The sequence below is a fragment of the Lagopus muta genome, chromosome 28 (genome assembly GCF_023343835.1).
Source record: "Lagopus muta isolate bLagMut1 chromosome 28, bLagMut1 primary, whole genome shotgun sequence".
In the NCBI taxonomy this organism is placed as follows: Eukaryota; Metazoa; Chordata; class Aves; order Galliformes; family Phasianidae; genus Lagopus; species Lagopus muta.
Window position 1 is genome coordinate 641,740 of NC_064460.1, and position 21,077 is coordinate 662,816.

Sequence of the window (21,077 nt, forward strand, 5' to 3'; positions counted from 1 at the left end):
TGCTGAGATGGGCACAGATGTGACGGAGAGCTCCAGGCACCGCCGCCTTTCTGCTTAGGGCTTCATCTCCCTCACACTGCTTCCCCAGTGGGAACCACAGGGCTTGGACTTGGGGAACAAAGCTTAAGCTGCAAAAAAACCCCAAAACATCTACTTCTAACTCCCTCCAAACACAAACCCCGACCAAAACCGTCAGCGCTTGACAGCACCAACAAAATACCCACTGGGTACCAGATCCAGACAGGAACAGTCCAAGGGACGAACATCTTTCAGCTCCCTCTGTTCTCCCACAGTCGGGTACCGACTAGAGGATAACAGATCCTTCTTTACTGGCGGTCACTCTCCGAGCACCAATCGGCTGCACAAGAGCCAAGAGCCAAGGTTTAAATGTGGCAATTAGACACGGGCTCAGTTGTTAGTGCAGAACAAAAAACTTTTATTGTGGGCGATGAACTTGAACAACATGCACTTGGTTAAGTGCCTTATTAAATGTAACTTGCCACATTTGGCAGTGCTGGATCTTCCCTCCTGCCCTGAAGTAGATGGCTCTGGATCTGGACTTGTCTCTCTGGTGCCATCTGTGTTGGTGTGAGTGTTGGACCGAGGCACCGGCTCAGTCAGCCTTATCTCAAGTCTGTGGTACCTCAGCGGCGTCTCCCAATAGTAGGCGATGAGGTCATACAAGCTGTCAAATACTTGGGTGTCAGTCAGGAAGAACTTCTGACTGGTAGCGTCCTGTCGCCAGTGTATGCAGCAATGCCGCCCCTTCCCACGGTGCCAGAAGGACAGAACGTAGTCCCCAGCGTAAGTCTTGCTTTCCCTGATCAGGAAGGAGCCGTCAGGGGCCTCCATCTCAGCACAGTACTCTGTCATCAGCCGCTCAGCGATGTGCTGCCCGCTGCGCCCTGCCCCCAGCTGCCGTGGAACCATTCCTGCGCGAGATGCAGCTCCATGTTGGCGCTCACCTCCTTCTGTGCAGGTCATCTCCTCTGGCTGCTCTCGGTCAGGGGAACGTAAAGCGGGTTCCATGTACAGTTGAGGGGTTCTTCTGTCAGTTGGCAATCCACCGCCTGCTCCTTTGTGATACACGCACCCATGGTTCCTAGCCGCTCGCCTCCACAAAGCCATCTCAGTTTTGGCAGGGCTTGCCAATGGTCTTTATAGCATCTGCTGACACCCATGCCAGGTGTACAAGCCAGATGTCTTGTGATCATGTCAAGAGGGTCTGTCTGGCATGGATAGTTACAATCTTTAACTTGCTTATACCTCTGGAGGTCTTTTGCTAGTCGGAGCTAGAATACCTTTATTTTCTCCCCATAGTATACAGGTTAAAGGAATTTGGGTAAGGGATCTGGACTAATTAAATGGAGGGGCACGGTGGTGAGGATCTTAGGGGAGGGGATAGAAGAGGAGTCTAGCGATGAGAATGGGGGAAGCGGAGGCAGGGGGTGGGCATAGGGTAAGCCCGGGGTCAGACTCAGTGGGTCGTGGGCGACCCGTGGCGGGGATGGGCTGTGAGGGGGGGAGGGAAGGCAGTGAAACACCGAGCGGGGTGGGGGAGGGGCGGGGGGGCACAGGGCACCTCCCGCCGCCGAGCGGAGGCCCTGAGCACCACAGAGGCCCCACGGGGCCAAGAGCGAGCGGCCCCAGCCCCGGTGCCGCCCCGAACACCCACTCTTAGAAGCCGCCGCGGCGCTGGAGCGGCGAAGGGCTCCGCTCCGCTTCCGCATGGCCGCGTCCTTTGGTCGCAGAGTGATGACGTCACTCAGCGGGGACGGCGCGTCGCTGGAGCAACGGACGCGACGAGGTGCCGTCGCTATGGAGACGCAGCCACGCATGCGCTGTCGCCGCGGGGACGGCTTCCGGCGCCGCCATGAGGGAGGGCGTGCTGTCGCCTGGTAACGCAGCCCGCACGCACGGCCTGAAGTCCGAGTGGGGTTCGAGGGACAGCGAGGTGGGAGGGGGGGGGGACGGAGAGCCTTCAGGGATCTCCTGGGGAGGTGGGGGGGCGACTGGGAGGGGGCAGAGCTCCGGGGATGGCTGCTGTGTGGTGGGAGATCCACAGGGAGATGCTGCAAAATGGTGGGATGTGGGCAGAACGTGGAGATATGGGAAAAAGAAGACGGGGATCTGGCCAACACCGTGAGGGCCAGGCTGACAGGGAGGGAGCGAGCAAGGAGGGAAGGAGTGGAAAGGGAGGGAGGGAGGGAGGGAGGGAGGGAAAGGGAGGAAGGAAATGGAAAACGGAGGAAAAAAAAGGGAAGGGAGGGGAAGAAGGAGGAGGGGAAAGGGAGAAGGGGGAGTGGGAAGGAGAGGGGATTTGGGGGAGGGGATTAGGAGGGGATGCAGGTAGGGAGGGAATGGAAAGGGAAAGGAAGGAGAGAGGGGCAGAAGGGAAGAAGAGAAGGGGAAGAGTCCAAAGCTTGGCCTGGGTGGTATTGCAACATAGAAAGGCTTCAGGTATGTTGTTATGTGCACAAGGAGGAGTTCGTGCAGCAGTAAATGATGTTGTTGTGTTCATGTAGATCAGAGGGGTAGAATTGAAGCAGATATAGATAAGATATGGCACCAAAATGAAATACTGCTCAACATAAGACAATGTGAGCTGAAACCAGCGTGACTTCCTGACTTCCCAAATTGCAGTGGCTAAAGAAGTTATTTGTGGGGATGGTGTGTGCAATCGCTGTACGTGTGCGTCCTTCCTTGTAGCGTGATTGGATGTTGGAGATGTGTCTCTAAGCAAGAAAGGTCGAAGGTGGTGAGGATTAGGATGTGAACATTGTAATCCTCGAAGGAAAAACAGGGATTGATGTGGGCTGCTCTGTTCAGCAGCAGGGCTTAGCACATCAGTTTAAGAACCAACATATGAATTTAGCAAAAAGAACCCACGAGTGATAGTTCTCAAACTTTCATTTCAGCTTTAGTGGGAGAGCAGCCTCGTTCCTCCTCAGTAACTTTGTGTGGGCACACAAAGGAATACTTGTACCTTCTGCCTCAATGATTGTGCCTCACAAGCTTCTCACCACTTCTGCTTTTGTCTTCTCTGTATCTGTTAATACCTCTTTTGCTTTTCTCCTTGTCTACTTGTTACCTCCATCCTTCTTCTTCTTCTCTGCGCTTCTTTCTTTCTTGTCTGTTCTCCTTCTGCTCTTATCCTTCTCATCGTCTCTTGCCTTTATTCTCTCCACTCCTGCTCATCTCTTTTGCTGTCTTGCCTGTATCCTATTGTGCTTTTCACCTGCTCTTCTTCCTTACCCGTATCCTTAATTTTATCCTCTCTTCTGCTCTTTTTCACTTCTTCTCAGTGTCCAACGTCTGTGTCACAACTCTGTCCGAATTAGTTTTGGGGTGGAGAAAGGTACCAAGGTAGGTCGATTTGTACAAGAGAACCTCTTACACTGTGCCTGAAAGGTGATCCAAAGGAGCCCTCAAGAACCAAGACCACAAAGGAGCTGCTTTCGAATGGAGAATTTTCCAGAGTTGCTTCCAGTTGTTGCTTGGAGGAACTGAGGTTTTTATCCTTGTATCTCTGCAGAAAGGCAGGGCGGAGGCAACGTTTATGGTGAGGTGCTCAGGTGAAATTGCCCTCCTTGCACAAACTGCCTGTTTGTGTCCATGTGATGCATGGTGAAGAGAAGCCTGCTGTTCTGTGAGTAAGCCTGCTAAAAGGAAGTAATGGTTCTGGCCCTTTTGGCAAGTCTCTGAGGTGAGATCTTTGGACAGGCTGGTTGATTTGCAGGGGAAATGCCATTTCAGTTGTTTGTTGCCACGCTTGGTTGGTGCTTGTATGAACAATATGTATCATCTAGACAAGCAGTGTTCTAGCACCAGGGAAGGGAAAAACCTCATGTACATCCAGTCTTCTCCATGAGCCTTATGTTGTCTTTTCACAGAGTCTCTAAATGCCTGTGGAAATTACGGGGGGGGGGGGCAAAGGGGGGCAGGGGAGGGCAAAGGGGGGGACAGTGGGGGGCGGGTGGGGGATGGGGAAGAGATGAGAGGCAATGTGTGTGCATCCTGTGCCCATGGAGCAGGTATCACCTACTAAGAGCTAGGTGCCCTTCATGGCATCGTGGACTTGTTTTCTTTCCTTGTTTGAGCATGATGGTTCTGCAGGTGCATTTTAAGTAACTGTGAACTCTGCTGAGATGACAGGTGTCCTAGAGAGAGCCCCGCTGCGCCCTTTTTGTTCAGGCTGTTCTATTCTCTCCTGAGATTAAAAGGGACTTGAAAAACCCAGAAGTACAACTTGTACTTTCAGGCTGCTGTTCCAGCCTGTCAAGTGGGGATCATGCAGTGTGACCACCATTGGGGCAGGAGGGAAGTAGCTAAGAAATTCATCTGCCTACATGAAGTAGCATGTCTTGAAAATGGTCATGGCTGTGATATAATTAGCAAGGTCATGGAATCCTAGAATCACCAAGGTTGGAAAAGACCTACAAGATCATCCAGTCCAACCATCTACCTGTCACCAACAGTTCTTAGTAGTCTGTGTCCCTCAACACGATGGCCTAAATGTTCCTTGAACACCTCCAGGGTGGGTGACTGCACCACCTCCCTAGGCAGCCCATTGCAGTACCAGCCACTCTTTTGAAGAAGCAGTCTTTCCTAACGTCCAGCCTGAATCTCCCCTGGTGCAACTTCCCTTGAATCCTATCGCGAGTTACGTGAGAGAGTTAGCAGTGAAAGTGCCTGATGTGTGTGGGACAGCCCTGACTTGGCTAATGGTGCTGCAGGAGTGGAACAGTGTTCACGCAGACAGCGGGGAGCTTGTTCTTGTGAAATGGTCCCTTGTGCTCCAAGAATCTCTCTGACTTTCTGTCATGGACTCTTCTTTCTGGTTTTCAGTGTGTACAGAGGCATTGCTAATGAAGAACAGATCTCTTCCTAGGCCATGGAAAGGAAGGTGCTTGCAAAGCAAAGGCAGGCAGGTGCATGCAAAGCTAATGCAGCTGTGGGCTTGGTTAGCAAAGGGAAGCATGTGCGTGCTTCCAAAGCAAAAGCAGGTAGAGGCATGTAATGCAAAGGCAGGTGGGTGCTTGAGAAGCCATATCAGGTAGAGCTGAAGATGCTTGAGCTGTGTGAGAGCACTGAGAGTGGGATGGAGAGCTCCTGGCCAAGAAGAAGCCTGCGGTCCTAGCTGCCCGGGGAGAGGGTGAGATTGCTAAAGGGAGGGAGGATTCTTTGAGTTGTCTGAGGGGTCTAGAAAGGGAGCTGAGAGGTTTGGGGCTCCCTTGCTGTGCTCTGCCCAGGCTGTGACAGTGCTGGGGTTTGTTTTGGAGTCACTCTGAAAACAAAATGAGGCAAGGGGGTTTCAGTGCAGTCTGAAGCCCTGCAACTCTGCTGTTGGGGCTGCAGCCCAGGGTAGGTGCCCTGTCCCCACAGCTGCTGACCACGTTCTTTCCTTCTCTGCAGTGACCACAGCCAGCCCCACGAAGACGCTTTACGTCATGTCAGACACCCAGCTGTCTGCTGCATGGACCATGTCTGTGATGGGTGAGGCTACCTCAGTCCCTCTCAAACTGCCAGGCATCCAACCTTCCTGCTCCGCCAGCTCTCCCGCTAGCCCTGCCACCTTTGCTGCCTCCCCATGTTGTGTCGTGTCATGGTGATCTGTGGTGCTGGGGCAGGCCTGAGCTCCCCTCCCTGACAGCAGGCACGTTTCTGAAATCCCTGCTCATTTCCTCATCCTGCTGGCTCATTCTATTTACAGGTTTGTGTCCTTTACTTTTCTTGGGTAATTTAGGACTGGTTTAAAGCAGCTGTATTTGCTATTGCCTTTGTCTGCAGTTACCCTTGTGGATCATGGTGATGGGATACCCTTTTGGGTTAGGTTTAAAGGTCAAGAGTTACCGTTTTATGGAAGGGGAAATGGTGGAATGGCCATTCCTAGAGGTGTTCAAGGAGTGTTTAGGTGTTGTACTGAGGGACACAATTTAGTGGGAAATGTTGGTGATAGGGGGACAGTTGGACTGGGTGATCTTAGATGTTGTTTCTCACTGGAGATCCCTGCCTACCTGAGTCCTTCTGAAGGCAAGCAGCTCCTTGCCTTGATTTCTGTGCCCACGGCTGTTGCCTTTGAGCAAATCCTCCCTTGCTGCAGCCTTGGGCCTTGCTCCTCTGCTGTCGTGGCTGTGCTTTCCATCGCACCTGGCCTCATTGGGCTCAACCCTGCTGACGGATAGATGTGTTGGTTTGGTTGGGGTGGTTGCAGTAGCTAATGGCAAAACCATTTCCTGAGTGCAACTAAAGAGATAAGTGATAAAACAAGAGAGTCTCGAGAGGAAAGAGTGACTGATGGCAGTGCTGTCCTGGAAGCTACAGTGGAAGCAATAGAGAGGCCGATAGTGGCTGTCGGTGTCAGTAGAGCGATACGAGTCTGTGTGTAAATGGTGGTTCTTAGAGCTGTGTTAATTCCTTGAAGAGGCCTAGCATTATGGAGGTACTTGTACTGACAGTTGTTTGACTCAGGAATGAAGTGTGTTTCCCAGTTCGTGATAACCTGATAGCGTTGTGTTTGCTCGTGCAGCTGTGCTCTGTGCATTGTAGAGCTGTCAGACAGATGTGGGTTCATTTGCCACTCTCTCAGCAGGAATGAGACTAGTAATACTTTCTGTAAGTGCATTTCAGTTGAAAAAATGATTTTGTTTTGGCTGTAGAAATGCTGTATTTGAGGGATTTTGGTGGACGTGGGCTAACAGGACAAGGATTCTATTGGCAACTGCTTTCTGTGACATGGAAAGGCTATACTTTGTTTTAGAGATGGAGCATGGGATTCGATTGACTTACTGAGAAAGGAGGAAGTGGAAAGCCTCTGTGGGTAAGAACGTTTTGTGAGCTGTAGTTTGGGTACCTTCATCTAAGTAGGACTGTATGAAAGGGTGCGTGTGATGGAGGAGAGGGGAAAGTGCCTTGTGTGGACTGTAAGAAAGGCATGTTACAGAGTGGAGAGGCAAATTTAAGAAACTCTGCTTGAAAACTTGAAGGTAGTGGCTGGCTGTGCTAAAATCTTCTTCCAAAGAGTTGCTCTTCAACTATTTCCTGCTTTCTCTCTGCGAGAAACTGACGCCAGTGGCCATCCACTGCAGCGTGGCTGTGCGAAAGGGCTGGGGAACAAGACAGAGCTAGAGAAGGCACCAAAGAGAGCTACAGGTACACAGCAGGCACCTGGACTTGATGCACTGTCTTTCTGCCCAGGCTTTCTGTTTGTTCATTCCTAGGACAGTTGTCTGCAGTTTGCATCCCAGCTTTCTCCCAAGCCCTGGCTGCACAAAAATGCAAGCAATCAGAGGAAGAGAAGGAAAAAGCAGAGGAGTGGGCTTCTGAGAAAAGAGCTGAGGGGGAGCATGAGGAGCTTGAGGCAGTGTTTCAGAAAAGTAGTGCTTTCACTTAGGATTGTCTGAGATTTCCTTGCCCTGGGTTATGACTGTGTGTAGCTATTGGTTTCTTGGTTCCTGTGTATCCGTTGGTACACAGATTAGTGTGTGGAAAAGACAGCTGAGAGTGCAGGACATGGCAATGTATTTCTCCTGGCCAAATGTGCTGAAGTACTGGAAGGATTGTGAGAAAGACCAGAGAGAATTCAAGCTGGACATGAGGAAGTATTACTTTTTGGAAAGGGTGGTCAGGCACTGGAATGGACTGCCAGGGAGGTGGTGGAGTCATGGACCCTGGGGGTGTTGAAGGAAAGACTGGATGTTGTGTTGAGGGACGTGGTTTAGTGGGAGCTGTTGGTAAGAGGTGAGCGGTTGGACTGGATGAGCTTTGAGGTCTTTTCCAACCTTGGTGATTCTATGATTCTATGATTCTGTGAAAGAGAAGAGAACCTGGATTTCTCTTGCACAATAAGTCTGTATCAGTTGTGTTTCCTTTCACTGAGCTGAACGCACGGTGTGTGTGAAGCCTTCTGATGGGAAACCCATGGTCTCCACAAAGTGGGCGCAGAAGCAAAATGAAGCTGAGATGCATCTGTGTGCTGAGTCCTACTGCTACTGCAGAAAAAGCAGCTTTGGTAAGAATAGTGGTGAAGGTAGGAGAGGGTATGGAAGGTTTAGACTGCTCTTAGAGGCAAGGTGGAAGTTTCAAATGTTGTGCAGGTTCAGCACGCTCCTACTGCTTTGGTGTGCCGCACCTGCCTGCCCTGTCAGCACTACATCAGGCTTTTTTTCCTTTTTAAGGTAGGAAAACCAATTTCTGGCTAGAAGAAGAAATGCAACAATCTTCCCTGCATTGCTCCTTGGGTAATGGGTGCTGATGAGCAGTCCTTGTATTAGAATAATGTATTGTCATTTGATCTTTCTGTCTTTGCACTCTTTTAGCAACTGGGGTGTTGATGCAGCTGCACGCATCTCCTGTTTTGTCCTTCTGCTTTGTGTAAAAGAAATGTACAGTATGCAATCTCTGTGTGAAGTTTTCTTAAAGTATTTTACTTTATTTGCCACTAGGAAGCAATGGCTTGGAAGTGACGGCGGTGTCTCCCAGCAGCCCACACAGTGACCTGATGTCTCATTGCTTGGGTCTGTTAAAAACTACCCTGATGAGAAAAGAACGTTTGCATGGATTCTGTGCTGTGTCTGAGGAGCGGTGTGGACATGGCATGGCAGGGAGAAGGCAGTTCCCTTCTGATGGGAAAATGCCCGAGGAATGTTGACATCCCGTGTGTTGGTGCCCCATGCCCGCTCCATGCCCGTGCCCCACGCACTTCTGAACGGGCAGCTCAGCTTTTGTGTCATTCAGCCACCTGTGGCAGAGCAGACCAGGCTTTCTGCAGGTGTAGGCAATCATCCCATCACTTTCTGCCTTATAAGGAGTAGAAAACCTTTTCATTTTGGAGTCCTACTTACTGGAGCTTAACCATCTCCAGTGAAGCAGATGTCATTTTTCTTGTATCCTTCAATTCTGAGTGCATATTCTCCCAAAAGCAAAAGAGTTTGGAGGTAACCACGAACAGTTAAGTGGGTGATTTCAGTATTTATTTCTGATCGTGACAATTACTTCAGTTTAGAGGTCACAATCGATGTACTGTGCCTGTTTTAATTCTGACCAAGGTTGTAGTTCTAGCTGACTTCCCGAGGCTGCAATACGTGGTGGTGACACAGCCGTGGGCTTCTGCATTGGCATTAATCCCACATTTCCTTTCTGTGCCTTGCAGGTCAGCTTGTGCTGGAAGTGGACGGCATCAGAGTGAGTGAAGGTCAGTGCAGGAGCAGCTGTTGATGGGGGGGAGGAAGTCCAGGCTAACGGACTCTGCAGCATCTCCCAGTACAGTACCAGAGGAGGCAAGAATGATGTCAGGGGGCTCCCCAGCAGGAAAGTGGCTCATCCAAATGCTTGCTGACAGTTTGAAAGCCCAAACCCTTCCAGGTTTCTTCTTCTAAAAGTTTGCCTCCTCTTTTCTCCTCTCTTTCTTTGGCTTTCATTACATTCCTCCTCCTTCCACTTACCTTGCCTTTCCTTACCTGACGTTAGCCCTCTGGTTCTTCATTCCTACATCCTGGCTGTCCTTGCCTCTTTCCTCGGCGTAAAGACTGGAGTAGCCTGTCCACATCCCCATTGGAAGAAGAACTTCAGAAGATCCTAGGCCCAGTGAGAAACACGGTGAGCAACACGATCTTCACTGACGGTCAGAGGGCTTCATTAATTAAGTAGTGATGGAGGGGAAGTGGGACTGAAGGAGGAGGGCTGAAGCAGATCCAAGTGAGGGGCAGTTGGCTGTGATAAGGGAGGGGGTAAAAGGAGAGTGACCTGGAGACATCGTGGCCATGGAGGTGGAAGAGAGGGTGAAGGGTTTGGCAGGAACTGGAAGGCGGAATTGGGAGAGAGCAGAGGGAGGGTATTGGGGCTGCTTGGCAGCATGGGGTGCTCCGTCCTTTAGGATTTTGGAGGAGGCAGCACAGAGGAGATGGAGAGATCCACGGGTGCAGTACGTGGGGTGTGGGGCACGGAGCTGGGGACCCCTCCCAGCACCTAGGGGTGGCCTCTGCCAGGCAGGGACAGATGTGAGCGGTTCCTGCTGAGCGTGGGGACAAGGACGCAGACACACAGAGTGTGGCTTTGCTGAGGGCTTTGTTGATCACTGGAGGATGTCAGCGATCATCAGGGTCTTCCTTCTTCTTCAGAGGACTCCATTGGTCAGCAGAGGATGTCGGAAGGTGTCACTGACCATGGGGAAGCCTTGTCCCTGCAGGGTTTGTGCCCCAGGACTTTGGGCAGGAGGAGGGCTGGCAGCAGCCCAGGGCAGGATGTGGGTCCCCTGGGGACAGCAGCCACAGCCCCTGTCCCACCTCCTCAGTGACGCTGGGAGTCATTGTCAGATGCCCTCAGTGTCCCTGTTCCAGTGCCATGCTTATTGTAATGGACTTCATCCTTATGTCCGTTCTAAAGATTTGTCCCTTGCTTTTTGCAGCCCCCCTTGAGATAGTGAAGGCCGCCCTTAGGAGGTCTTCTCTTCTGCTGGCTGCCAAATTCGATGCGTATCATGAAGTGCTTCGTAAGGACAAAGCAGTGGAACATCTTTATCCTCAACAGAATAACTTTTAAAAGCCAGATGGCCTCTGCTATAGAAGCAGATGTCAAATGTGGCTTTTCTCCATTGAAAACCGATGCCTGGCAACTTGGAGACTAACATATATGTGTATAGAGATGTTTTTTTCCCTTTTAATTTTAATAGTAAACTGAGTCTATACTTTTAATTCGTGATGAAATGCTAAAAATGTGTACTCTTGTTTTCTGCCAGTGCTTGGCTGACAGAGTTTTTGGCCGTTCTGTGGCATGGAATGCAACCAGCATGGAAGCATTGTTGTGGATTCTGAGTGAGATTTCTCACCCTCTGCTCGTGATGGGTAAGAGTTCATTGCTTTTCATGCTTGTTTCTCTTTTCTAATTGTTCTTACGGTGCCTTATAGGGTGAGACATATTTTGTTAAAATAACATCTAAGGTTTAAATTCTCATCCACAGTTCAGTGCAGCTGGGGATGTTAAGTATAAAACTGAGCAGACAGGAGAAAAAGTGCATATGAATAGATAGAGGGCATTAACCAAATCTGTAAGTAACCTTACTTCTGTGACAGAATGGAGTTCTGGCATTTCTTAGCAGTGTGAAGTTTGGTCGGGAAGTCACGTGCTGTAGTTTTAGGGGGCAGGACCTCCTTGTGATGTATTGTGTGGGAAACCTGCGAGGTTCTGTTGGGAAAGTATTGCCATGCTTGGGATTCCTGGAAATAAGTATGTTTTTGTCCATGCTGGCATCTGTACAGCACCTGAAAATAGTAAGCAGAACTGAAGCGCTTCCATATCAAATAATTGAATTGGTTTGGCTGACTGAAGCAGTCAGCTCTGCTGAAGCCAGTGGCATCAGATGGGACACATATTCAGATGAGCTTCGCAAAAGTTATTGGCTCCACATTTTGCTGTACAGTGGGGAGCAGAAAAGCACTTGAAGATTCAGCTTTCACACTGCGCTGTGTAGCTCTTCAGCCTGTTACCTGAACTGTGGGCTGTATGCAGTGCTGCAATTGCTGCTAGGATTTAAGCACATCTCCTGATCTTGATCTCCACTTTGTCACTTTCTCTCTTTTTTAGCAAGTCTGGAGGAAGCTGAGAGTACCAACCTTTTGTGTTTTCCGCTATGAATGTCACTCATCTTCAAGATTTTCCTTTCAGCTTGGTTAAATAGCATTCTACCAGGCTCACTCGCTTGCTGTATGTTCCAGATTTGCATCCTGAATGTGGAAATGATTTATGAATTTCTCACATACTTTATCTTACACTAGATTAGTTGTAGATTTTTTTACATAAGTGAAGACTAAGTCCGTATAAATGATGGTTGATGCTCTGCTCTGCTATTTATTCCGAGTCCTCCTCATGCAATGGAATGTGTTTAAGTGCATGGGGCCGGATGATATCCATCCCAGGGTTCTGAAAGAGATGTGGTTGCCGAGCCGCTCTCCATCACATTTGAAAAATCATGGCTGTCTGGTGAAGTCCCCGGTGACTGAGAAAGGGAAACGTTTTTATAGAATCCCATTTTTAAGGAAGGGAGAAAGGAAGACCCAGGGAAGTGCAGGCTGGTGAGCCTCACCTCTGTGCCTGGGAAGATCATGGAGCAGATCCTCCTAGAAGCTATGTTAAGGCACATACGAGACAAAGAGGTGATTGGAGACAGCCAGCATGGCTTCACCAAGGGCAGATCGTGCGTGACCAACCTGGTGGCCTTTTATGGTGGAGTGAGGGTACGTTCAGCCCTCTACTTCCTGGCCTGTGGCAGGATGCAACAGGACCACTCCAGAAGCCCACTAGATGGTTTTGTGGCTGGGGTCTTAGTTGCCTTGGGTAGGTTGAGAAAGGGGAGGAGTGCAGTTGGTGCACATGTATGAAGTGAAGCGACACCTTAAAAATCGGCCTTTTTGGTGTGGACCCCACCCTGCTCTGTGACACGGGCTCTGGGATCCGTGCCTCTGCTTGTGACATCACTGGAAGTTCCGAGTGCTGTAGGCGTGGGGAGAGATGTTAGTAGTGCAGTGGCCATCTGCACGCGTCCCTCCTCCTGCTGCCCTTTGGCTCTTGTGCAGCCGATAGGTGCTCGGAGAGTGACCGCCAGTACAGAAGGACCTGTTATCCTCTAGTCGGTACCCGACTGTGGGAGAACAGAGGGAGCTGAAAGATGTTCGTCCCTTGGACTGTTCCTGTCTGGATCTGGTACCCAGTGGGTATTCTGTTGGTGCTGTCAAGCGCTGACGGTTTTGATCAGGGTTTGTGTTTGGAGGGAGTTAGAAGTAGATGTTTTGTGGGGTTTTTTTTGCAGCTTAAGCATTGTTCCCCAAGTCCAAGCCCTGTGGTTCCCGCTGGGGAAGCAGTGTGAGGGAGGTGAAGCCCTAAGCAGAAAGGCGGCGGTGCCTGGAGCTCTCCGTCACATCTGTGCCCATCTCAGCAGCTGTGGTGCTGTCTCTGTGCACCTGGAGGATGTGGTGCAGAGCTCCGAGCCTGGTGTTGGTGGCACGCAGTGTGCAGTGGTCGTTCCCCTTGTCATGGAAGAGAAACCTTGCTGTTTCCAGCATGATCTAACAGGCTCCGTTGAGCCAGTCATGCCAGGACTTCCAGCCCTGAGGTGGATGAACTCCCCTGCCGCCTCCTTTGGGTCCCATGTTGTGTTGTTTCTGGCACAATCAATGTAGATATCAGAGTTGGAAGGTGTCCTTTGGAAGGGTTTAGTTAGAAAAGCACTCTGTGCCTGGGTGTTTGGCATCCCGAGAAAATGACTTGGTAGGTGGAGAACAGCATTGCACTCTGCGCTTCTCCCATGTGCAGGAATCACACCTCTCAGCAGCATGGCTCTGCTGGATAGCACGTTACTGACAGTAAGGCGAGTCTCCTTCTTTGTGGCTCATCTGTTTCTCGGTGTTGCAGGACCCGTCTGGTGCAGGCAATCCGGTGCCGCCCCCAGCGCCCGGTGTGCAGTGGAACAGCGTCCTGCATCCTTCCATCAACCAGTCAGGCTTTGTGCAAGACCCAGGTATGTGAGTTGGGTTTGGAGCTCATGGTACAAATCTGTTTGTGAAGCTAGGTGCGTAACTGAGAAGTGCCCGGCCTGATGACGTGCATTCTGTGCTGAGATAGCACCTGGAGGCTGTGCCAGCGCTGTTTGCTGCAAGCGTTCTGGCGCCTGGCACCACGTTTGACTGTTGCCAGTCCTTCGGCCTCTGAGTGTTCGATGCAGGCCAGTAGTTGGGCTTGTAAGATGTTTCCTCTGGCTTTGGCAAGACTTTCCTATGACTGCTGGTTTTCCAAGCTCTGCAACCTTAAGCTTCCCAACAAGGGGTGGCTGTGACGCTGTTGGGTCTCATTTCCCTGTGTGACGGTAAGGGAAAATGAGCCCATAGTTTCAGCCTTGGTGGCTGAATGTATGTTCCTTGGGTGAAAGAGGAAATGGAATCTGTTATCTTAGTGGGTAATGCTGGCACCCTACTAGCAACAACTGCAAAATGTGGCTGGGATGGTGCTGGAAGGGTTGTGTCAGTGGGCCCTGTGGGCCGTTGTTACTAAAGACACGCGTGTCCAGTGGCACCTCTGGGTCCTTCACTCACTGCCTGCTCCTCTCCCTGGGTGACCAGGTTACTTGCAGAGGAATGCTCAGATGCCGCAGCACCGCTCTTCCCAGTCTGGCTCAGCCTTATTTCTCCATCTGCCTTCTGGAGGACAGATGCATGCTGCAGTGGGGCCATATCAGCAGAACTGCACGGGAAGCCACAGACTCCAGGCCGGGCAGCACAGCCCTCAAGGTGAGGCATGGGCAGCTTCTCAAGGGGGAACCACATGCAGCGAATGGGAAAGGCCTCTGTCGGAGGCAACGTCTTGTCTTTGGAGAAAGCGTTTTGATTTGATTCTTCTTCACTTCTTGCACGGGCAATGCAAAACAGTCCACTCCTCGTGAGCTGGAACAACCTGTGCTCTGTGTATTATGCTGGGAGTCATGAACGACGTTGCTCTCAGGGCTGGCTGTACTTTCAACCGTTGCATCTCTCCTTCTCACTTAGGAAGATACAGGCAGCACCTGCAGTGTGTTAAAGAGCCATTTCGCTACGCAGGGAAAGGAAATCACACTTTCTATGTTTTGGAAAGGGTTTAGAGGCTTTTTTACATGCTGTGCTGTACTGTATAGCTCAGTGTGGTTGGCTGAAGTTTGGGAGAGTGCCAGACAGCTTTAGACTCGGTGTTGTTCCTTAGCTGTGTCAAAACGCATTATGTGGCTCCTATCCAGGCGCTTTGACTTTTAGCACAAGTCCTAAGTCTCTCCCTCTTCTCCGTGAGTGACCTTGAAGTGTCTGCTGACAGGAGGTCTGCATGGCGGTTCATGAACGAACCAGTTGAACGATGTCGTCTTCCCCTCTTGCCACCCCTCTAGGAGCTTATCCCGTGTGGCCCAACTGCAGCGCTCTGCCCGGTGCCAACTTCTGCAGCGCAGGACTGGGAGGAAGCATGAACCCGGCGGCAGCAGGGAGCCAGTTGCGTGGCAGCGTTCCTCCTCAGCTGGGGGCAGGGATGCGCCCCCCAGCAGGTGGCATGGCTCACAGAGCACAAGGAGCAGCCGCCGTGTGTGCTGCTGCCAGCGCCATCCAGAACTGGTGAGGCTCGAACATTCCCTTGGTCTCAATGTATCAATCCATTCCCTCTGTCGTAGCTGGCTTTGAAAGCCATGGCTGCAGTAGCCCAAAGCTGGGGTGACAGTCAACGTACACTTCCTTAAAGATTTGCCTTCTGGAAGGCTTTTTCCTCTCCCTTCACTGGTAACAGAAGAGGCCCAAACACCAATCGAAGCATCTTTATTTGGAGTGAACGCCTGTTTTTTCCTTGCCTTCTCCAGGCCACCCGGTTATCCCAGTATGAACCAAGGGGGAATGCTGGGCACTGGACCTCCTTATGGACAGGGAACTAACAGCATGGCTGGTGTGATCAACTGCCAGGGCCCACCTTATCCCATGGGTGGGAACATGGCTAACGGCTCTGCAGGTAAGGCTGGGCTGAGTGCTGGGCTTTGAAGACTTCACGGCATGGATTGAAAAGCAATGTCACAAATTCCTGTGACTTCTTAGGGGTGGCAGCAAGTCCTGAAGTGATGGGTCTGGCAGATGTCAAATTAACTCCTGCAACTAAAAGAAGAAAGAGGGGAGAAGAGACCCAAAAAGCAGAACTCCAGTCAAAGGTAAAACTTCTGTTTGTTCGTTTGTAAATGACACAGTGTATGTATCTAGTAGTGCGTGCAGCGCCTGAGAGAAACCCAATGTGACTTGCCCTCTACTGCGAGCAGAGCTGCCATTAGCGTGGCTGTTTGCGCAGGATGTGATCTTGCTGCTCCGTGTGAGCACAGTGTTAGGTCAGCAGTGCGGCCAGTGAGTGGGATATCGTCTGTTGGGATGTTTTCTCTTTTGGAGAGTGGCATATGCTGGCATCTCCTGCCAGGTGTGAGCAGCCGGGATGCAGCACTGTCCTCCCCATCCCTCTGCAGAGCTCAGTTTGTCCCCAAGTCAACGCTGGGCCGGCCTTGCCGTTATTAGTTGGAGGGAATGGACTGGACCAGATGCTCCTGGTGGGTCGGTCGGTCTCTCCAAGTCTCCAAATGCAGTCCATAGCTAATGAGACTGTTGCTCGAATCAGACGTGGTCTCAGAAAAGTAGAGACTGTGCCAAAATCTACATCGTGCTGCAGCCCTGGGGAATGCCATGTGCAGCTGGCTGAGGCGTTTCCTGACGTATGGAGCAAATGAGGCCACAGGAGGTCTCTCAAAGAGGTGGCTGCAACGTCTCCGTGAGGTTTTCTTGGTGAAAGCTTCTCCTTTTTAGAAATGCATGTTCTGCGAGTAGCAGCTGGTTCCCTGGTACCTTTGTTGAGTCGTAGTTGTCTTTTAAACTGACATGGACCTGATCTGAGACAAGTGTGAGTCTCGCAGAAAGCTGATCTGAATATAACAGCAGAACCTTGAAGTCTGACTGCTCTTTGAAGCCATCTGGGATGTGATCCAGGTGTTTTTGTGCTCCTCAGTCCTGATGTGTTTCCTTCCATCAGTCCAGTTCCTCTGCTATGGCCAGCGAGATCACTGAACCCTGTGAGCTGGGTGGTGAGCCCGAGAGGAAGTGTCCTCTGGCGCTGAGCGTTTCTCCCCACTGAGTCTGTGTTGCCCGTTTCTGGCTCGATGACCTCATGTTGCCGATGGCTTTACTTTCCATCTAGAGTCCCAGGCGACCGATGGACAGCAGCTGCACCCCACCTGCCAAGCGGCTCAAAGCGGGGATGCACAGCGTCCCATGCAGCGCCGGGCAGGGGCAGCCGCAGCAGCAGCCCAGAGCTCTGGAGAATGGCACCGCTCCCAGCAAATCTGCATCCCCGCAGCCAGGGAGGGGAAAGAAGAAGGCAGGACCGCCGATCCCTGCTGCGCACGTGGCACCGGCAGCGGAACGGCCTGCCAGGAAGCGACGGGCCGTCTCCTTCCCTCCGGGATCAGTGGAAGCTGCCAAGCCGGTGTTACAGAAAAGGAGGCGGCTGACAGCAGCAGATGTTGGTAAGAGGAAGCTCCTGCTTTTCTGCCTGCGCCCATCGAGAGGCTGGGTGTTGCCATCCCCCTTTGGTACAGTGCTGCCAATTGGAAGGGCTCTGCCAGCTCTGCAAGAGGTCTCCTTTGCCAAGTTAGTTGGGACGTTCTGTCGTTCTGTGATAACGCAAGGGTGAAGGGACCCAGAAGGACTGGCACTGTCTGTGTGGAGACTGCTTTTGCATGGAGTCTGTGCAATGCCTTAAGCAGGCTGTGCTCTGTGTGAGACAAAAAAGCAGTATCCAGTCCCTCCTTTTTGGTTTTGAAGTCCAGGGTCTGGAAGTATGACGTGTTTGTGTTCCAGGAGCTCCTGCAGCCTGGAGGGTGATGATGTCTCTGAAGTCTGGGCTGCTCGCTGAAAGCACGTGGGCCTTAGACACCATAACTGCCCTGCTCCACGATGACAGCAGCGTCGCGTCCTTTGACCTCAGGCAGGTGGGTGCAGATGATCAGCACCGAGTGCTCGCTGAGCTGTGGATTTCCATGTGGTTGGTGTGCAAGTGCATGGTCTCTCCTCTCTGGTGGGACGTGTCACCTCTAACGCAGAAAGGGAACCGTTTTGGGGAGGCCAAGAGGGGCTTTGCAGCAGAGCGCTGTGAAGGGCTGAAGGCTGCTCACCTCTCCTGGTGCAACAGCTCTGTCTTTTCGCATGGGTCAGCGTGCAGCGTGGCTTAGGTGCCTCTAGAAGGGGCAGCCTGTCTCCATGATTTGCCTCATGCCTGCAAGGCTGTTGTAAAAACTGTTCCACTATACTTTAGAGGCTGCTCTGCTTAGCATTGCCTCTCTCCTGAGCGTTACTCAGAGAGGAGACAAAAACCGAGAGCATGCATGTTTACACAGGTACGAGCAGGCTGGATCCTGACATTCAGGGACCCTTGTTTCTGTTCCAAGCGGACAGAAAGCTCTCTTTTGCAAAGAGCTTATTGCCAGAATGAAAAGATTCCATTAATAAGCGGCTCCTCAAGATCTCTGCCCTTTATGCAGTGGTTGTCCAATTGCTCATAGCGACCTCAGTTATTTTGTGGTCACTGATCCATCTTTCCTTCCTTCCCCTCTCGTTTTTCTCCTCCCCCATAGCTGCCCGGCCTGCTGGAAGTCCTGGTGGAGTATTTCCGGCGCTGCCTGATCGAGGTCTTTGGAATCCTGGAGGAGTACGAGGTGGGTATTTGCCCAGGACAAAGATCACTCTGTGGGTTGGAGAGTGCCCACCTGCTCTGGCAGCTTGGCGGCGGAGATACCACTGAGCACATCCAGACCCACTTTGAGAGCAAGAGAGAGCGCTCCGCGGCTGAGAGCAATGGAAGTGCTCGGGAAGGGCAGGCTCCTCCATCTGACAGCTCCTCAGCAATTCTGGAGGATGAGCCTCGCAGCAGAGACGAGGCACCACTCTGCCTCACCCACGACTGGCAGGACTCTGTGGCGAAGCGCTGCATCTGTGTCTCCAACATCATCAGGAGCTTGTCGTTTGTGCCGGGCAATGATGCCGAGATGTGCAAACACGCCGGTCTGCTGCTGATCCTGGGGAAACTGCTGCTCTTACACCATGAGCACCCAGAGCGCAAGCAGGCAGCCCTGAGCTCGGAGAGAGAGGAGCTCGAGCAGGACCAGGGGCTGAGCTGCGGCCAGGAGGAGTGGTGGCGGGACTGCCTGCAGGAACTGCGTGAGAACACACTGGTGATGCTGGCCAACATTTCTGGCCAGCTGGACCTGTCCCCTCTCCCAGAAAGCCTCTGCTTGCCCATCCTGGACGGACTCCTCCACTGGGCAGTGTGTCCATCAGCAGAGGCCCAGGACCCTTTTCCAGCGCTGGGGTCAAATGCCATCCTCTCCCCTCGGAGCCTGGCTTTGGAAACGCTCAGCAAACTGAGCACCCGGGACACCAACGTGGATTTGATCCTCGCAGCTCCCCCCACCAGCCGCTTGGAGATGCTGTACAGCACCCTGCTGCGTTTCCTCCGCAACAGAGAGAGCCCTGTGTGCCGAGAGATGGCGGTGGTCCTACTGGCCGCCTTGGCACAGGGGGACAGCCTGGCAGCGAGGGCGATTGCCTCGCAGGAGAGGAGCGTTGGTGACTTGCTGGGCTTTTTGGAGGACGGCCTGGCTGCCGCGCGGTGCCAGCAGAGCCAGACCGGCCCGGTGCCCGAGCAGAACCCGCCCTGCGAGCCGCCGAGCGTGGACATGATGCGCCGAGCAGCTCGGGCGCTGCTCGCCCTGGCTGAGGTGGGCGAGAGCCGCTCGCAGTTCATGCTGCACGAGTCGCGGCTGTTGGACATCTCCGTGTCACCTGCGGTGGATTCCTTGGTCTCCCAGGTTATCTGCGACGTGCTGTTCTTCATTGCCCGGCCCTGACAGCTGCGGGGTGCAGCTCACCCTGTGAGCGTGCGTGAGCGGAGAACTGAGAAGCCGACGGTTGCCCTTTATTTATGCACAGCCACCTCGGGAATCCGCTGCCTGCCCTGCGCTGTCCTGCTTCTCTCTTGGAGGACGATGTCCCCATTTCCTTTCCCCTTCTCCTTCAAATTTCTTCAAATTTGTCCCAAATCCCTCATTAAAAGACAAAATTCTTTCTACACGGAGGACTTTCAAATTTTATTTTAGCCAAAGTTACTGTCTTCTACTGTGCGTGTGAGGAGAACAACTTGTCCCCCTTTCCCCACCCCTTTCTAGCATGACGAGTCACCGCGCTGATGACCTGCAGAGCGAGATGCAGGTATTTGATCTCTTGCCAGGCGTCCCTCCCTGGGGGATGCTGTACAGGGCTCTGCCTTTTAAGTCATTGCTGCCTCAGCACCACTCAGTGTCTTGCAGTGTCTTTTTCCTGCTCTTGTTTCCTTTCTAATTGAGGTGTGAGAAAGCCCTAGGACTTCCAGCCGAAGTTACAGATGCAGACACACAAGTGTGATTTTTCAGCAATGACTTCTGCACTGGGAACCCAGAGCGACTGGGGAGGGAACAAAGGGGGATACTGAGGGCAGCCCAGGGGCCCCCAGAGCCAGTTGGACAGGGACCGAGGGGACATGGGGGCACAAAACCACCAGGGAGGGGACAATGGGGGATGCTGGGTGCACCAAAACCACCAAGGGCCAGCAGGAGAACACGGGAGTAATGTGGGGCCCCAAAAGAGTGGGACTACGGGGGCATCCCATTGGGGTTAGGGGCTCTTAGAGGTCCTGACTTTGGGGGAAGGTGATGGTCTTGGTGGTGGGAGGGTTAGGAGGTCTCTCATTGGGGCTGGGGACTCTGGGGACTTCAGGGTCTCCTATATGATTTGTTGGAGGGGGTCTTACTGGTCTTGGGAGGACTGGGGAGTCCCATTGGGTTGTGGGGCTCTCTGGGCTCCTTTTTTAATGGGGAGAGTCCTAACAAGGGCTGGGAGGGTGTGTGCAGTCCCAGGGGTCCTGTCTTTCTTCCAGGGGCTTTATTATATTTGGGAAGAAATGGGGAGTCCTGTTGAGGCTGGAGTTCCCATTGGCACTGAGGGATTTTGGAGGGGTTGAGAGGTCCTGGGGCAGCGTGAGGGGACTCCATAGGGGTTGGGGTCCCCGGGTTTGCAGTCACCCCCCAGAGACCTGCAGCCTGGAGCTCCAGCTCCACCCCTTCCATCTTGCCCCCCCGGCAGCCCCTCGAGACACCTCAGTGTCCCCTCAGTGACTCCAGGAGCCCCTGCTCTGTGGCAGGATGAAACAGCACCGCTCCAGAACCACACTAGGTGGTTCTGTGGCCAGGGGGTGAACCCTGTCACCTCCCTGCAGGGTCTGGGAGTCTCCAATCTCCTGCCATTTCAGGAGGGGACATGGTGGCATCAAGGGGAGATGTGGTGATGCGTGCAGGAGGTGACGGGTTCAGGGTCACGATGGCCTTGGAGATACTAGGACCCCCACAGGGAGCCCAGAATCCCCTTGTGGGGTCATGGTGGCTTTGGGCATCCCAGAACCAACAACGAGGATGCCAGGAGCTCTGCCATGGGGACACCGGGACCCTTTGGTGTGCTTGAGGT

The 21,077-nt window shown here is 52.5% G+C and overlaps 1 protein-coding gene across 20 annotated transcripts; it reads left to right on the forward strand.

The window, feature by feature from the left end:
- The first annotated feature begins 1,853 nt into the window (after positions 1-1,853).
- On the forward strand, positions 1,854-19,429 carry LOC125685436 (AT-rich interactive domain-containing protein 1A-like). 20 transcript variants are annotated; one of them, XM_048928473.1, is made up of 12 exons: positions 2,333-3,706; positions 5,416-8,516; positions 9,152-9,193; positions 9,469-10,841; positions 13,405-13,510; positions 14,109-14,276; positions 14,900-15,119; positions 15,359-15,504; positions 15,588-15,697; positions 16,723-17,050; positions 17,385-17,515; positions 18,158-19,429. In XM_048928473.1, the coding sequence occupies exons 6-12, from the start codon at positions 14,132-14,134 to the stop codon at positions 19,427-19,429; spliced, it is 2,352 nt and encodes a 783-aa protein (XP_048784430.1). In that variant the 5' UTR covers positions 2,333-3,706; positions 5,416-8,516; positions 9,152-9,193; positions 9,469-10,841; positions 13,405-13,510; positions 14,109-14,131. The 20 variants fall into 20 exon arrangements, with proteins under 20 accessions (XP_048784434.1, XP_048784420.1, XP_048784426.1 ...); XM_048928475.1 differs by having other exon boundaries at positions 5,416-5,713; positions 8,445-8,516; positions 9,152-10,841; XM_048928479.1 differs by having other exon boundaries at positions 5,416-5,713.
- The last annotated feature ends 1,648 nt before the right edge of the window (positions 19,430-21,077 follow it).

Bases quoted from the DNA above. Each gene is read 5' to 3' on its own strand.
- LOC125685436 (XM_048928477.1), top strand. From the start codon at position 14,132: ATGCCGCAGCACCGCTCTTCCCAGTCTGGCTCAGCCTTATTTCTCCAT. The intron at 14,277-14,899 runs GTGAGGCATGGG...CCACCCCTCTAG, and splicing joins CGGGCAGCACAGCCCTCAAG to GAGCTTATCCCGTGTGGCCC. The intron at 17,516-18,157 runs GTGGGTGCAGAT...CCTCCCCCATAG, and splicing joins CGTCCTTTGACCTCAGGCAG to CTGCCCGGCCTGCTGGAAGT.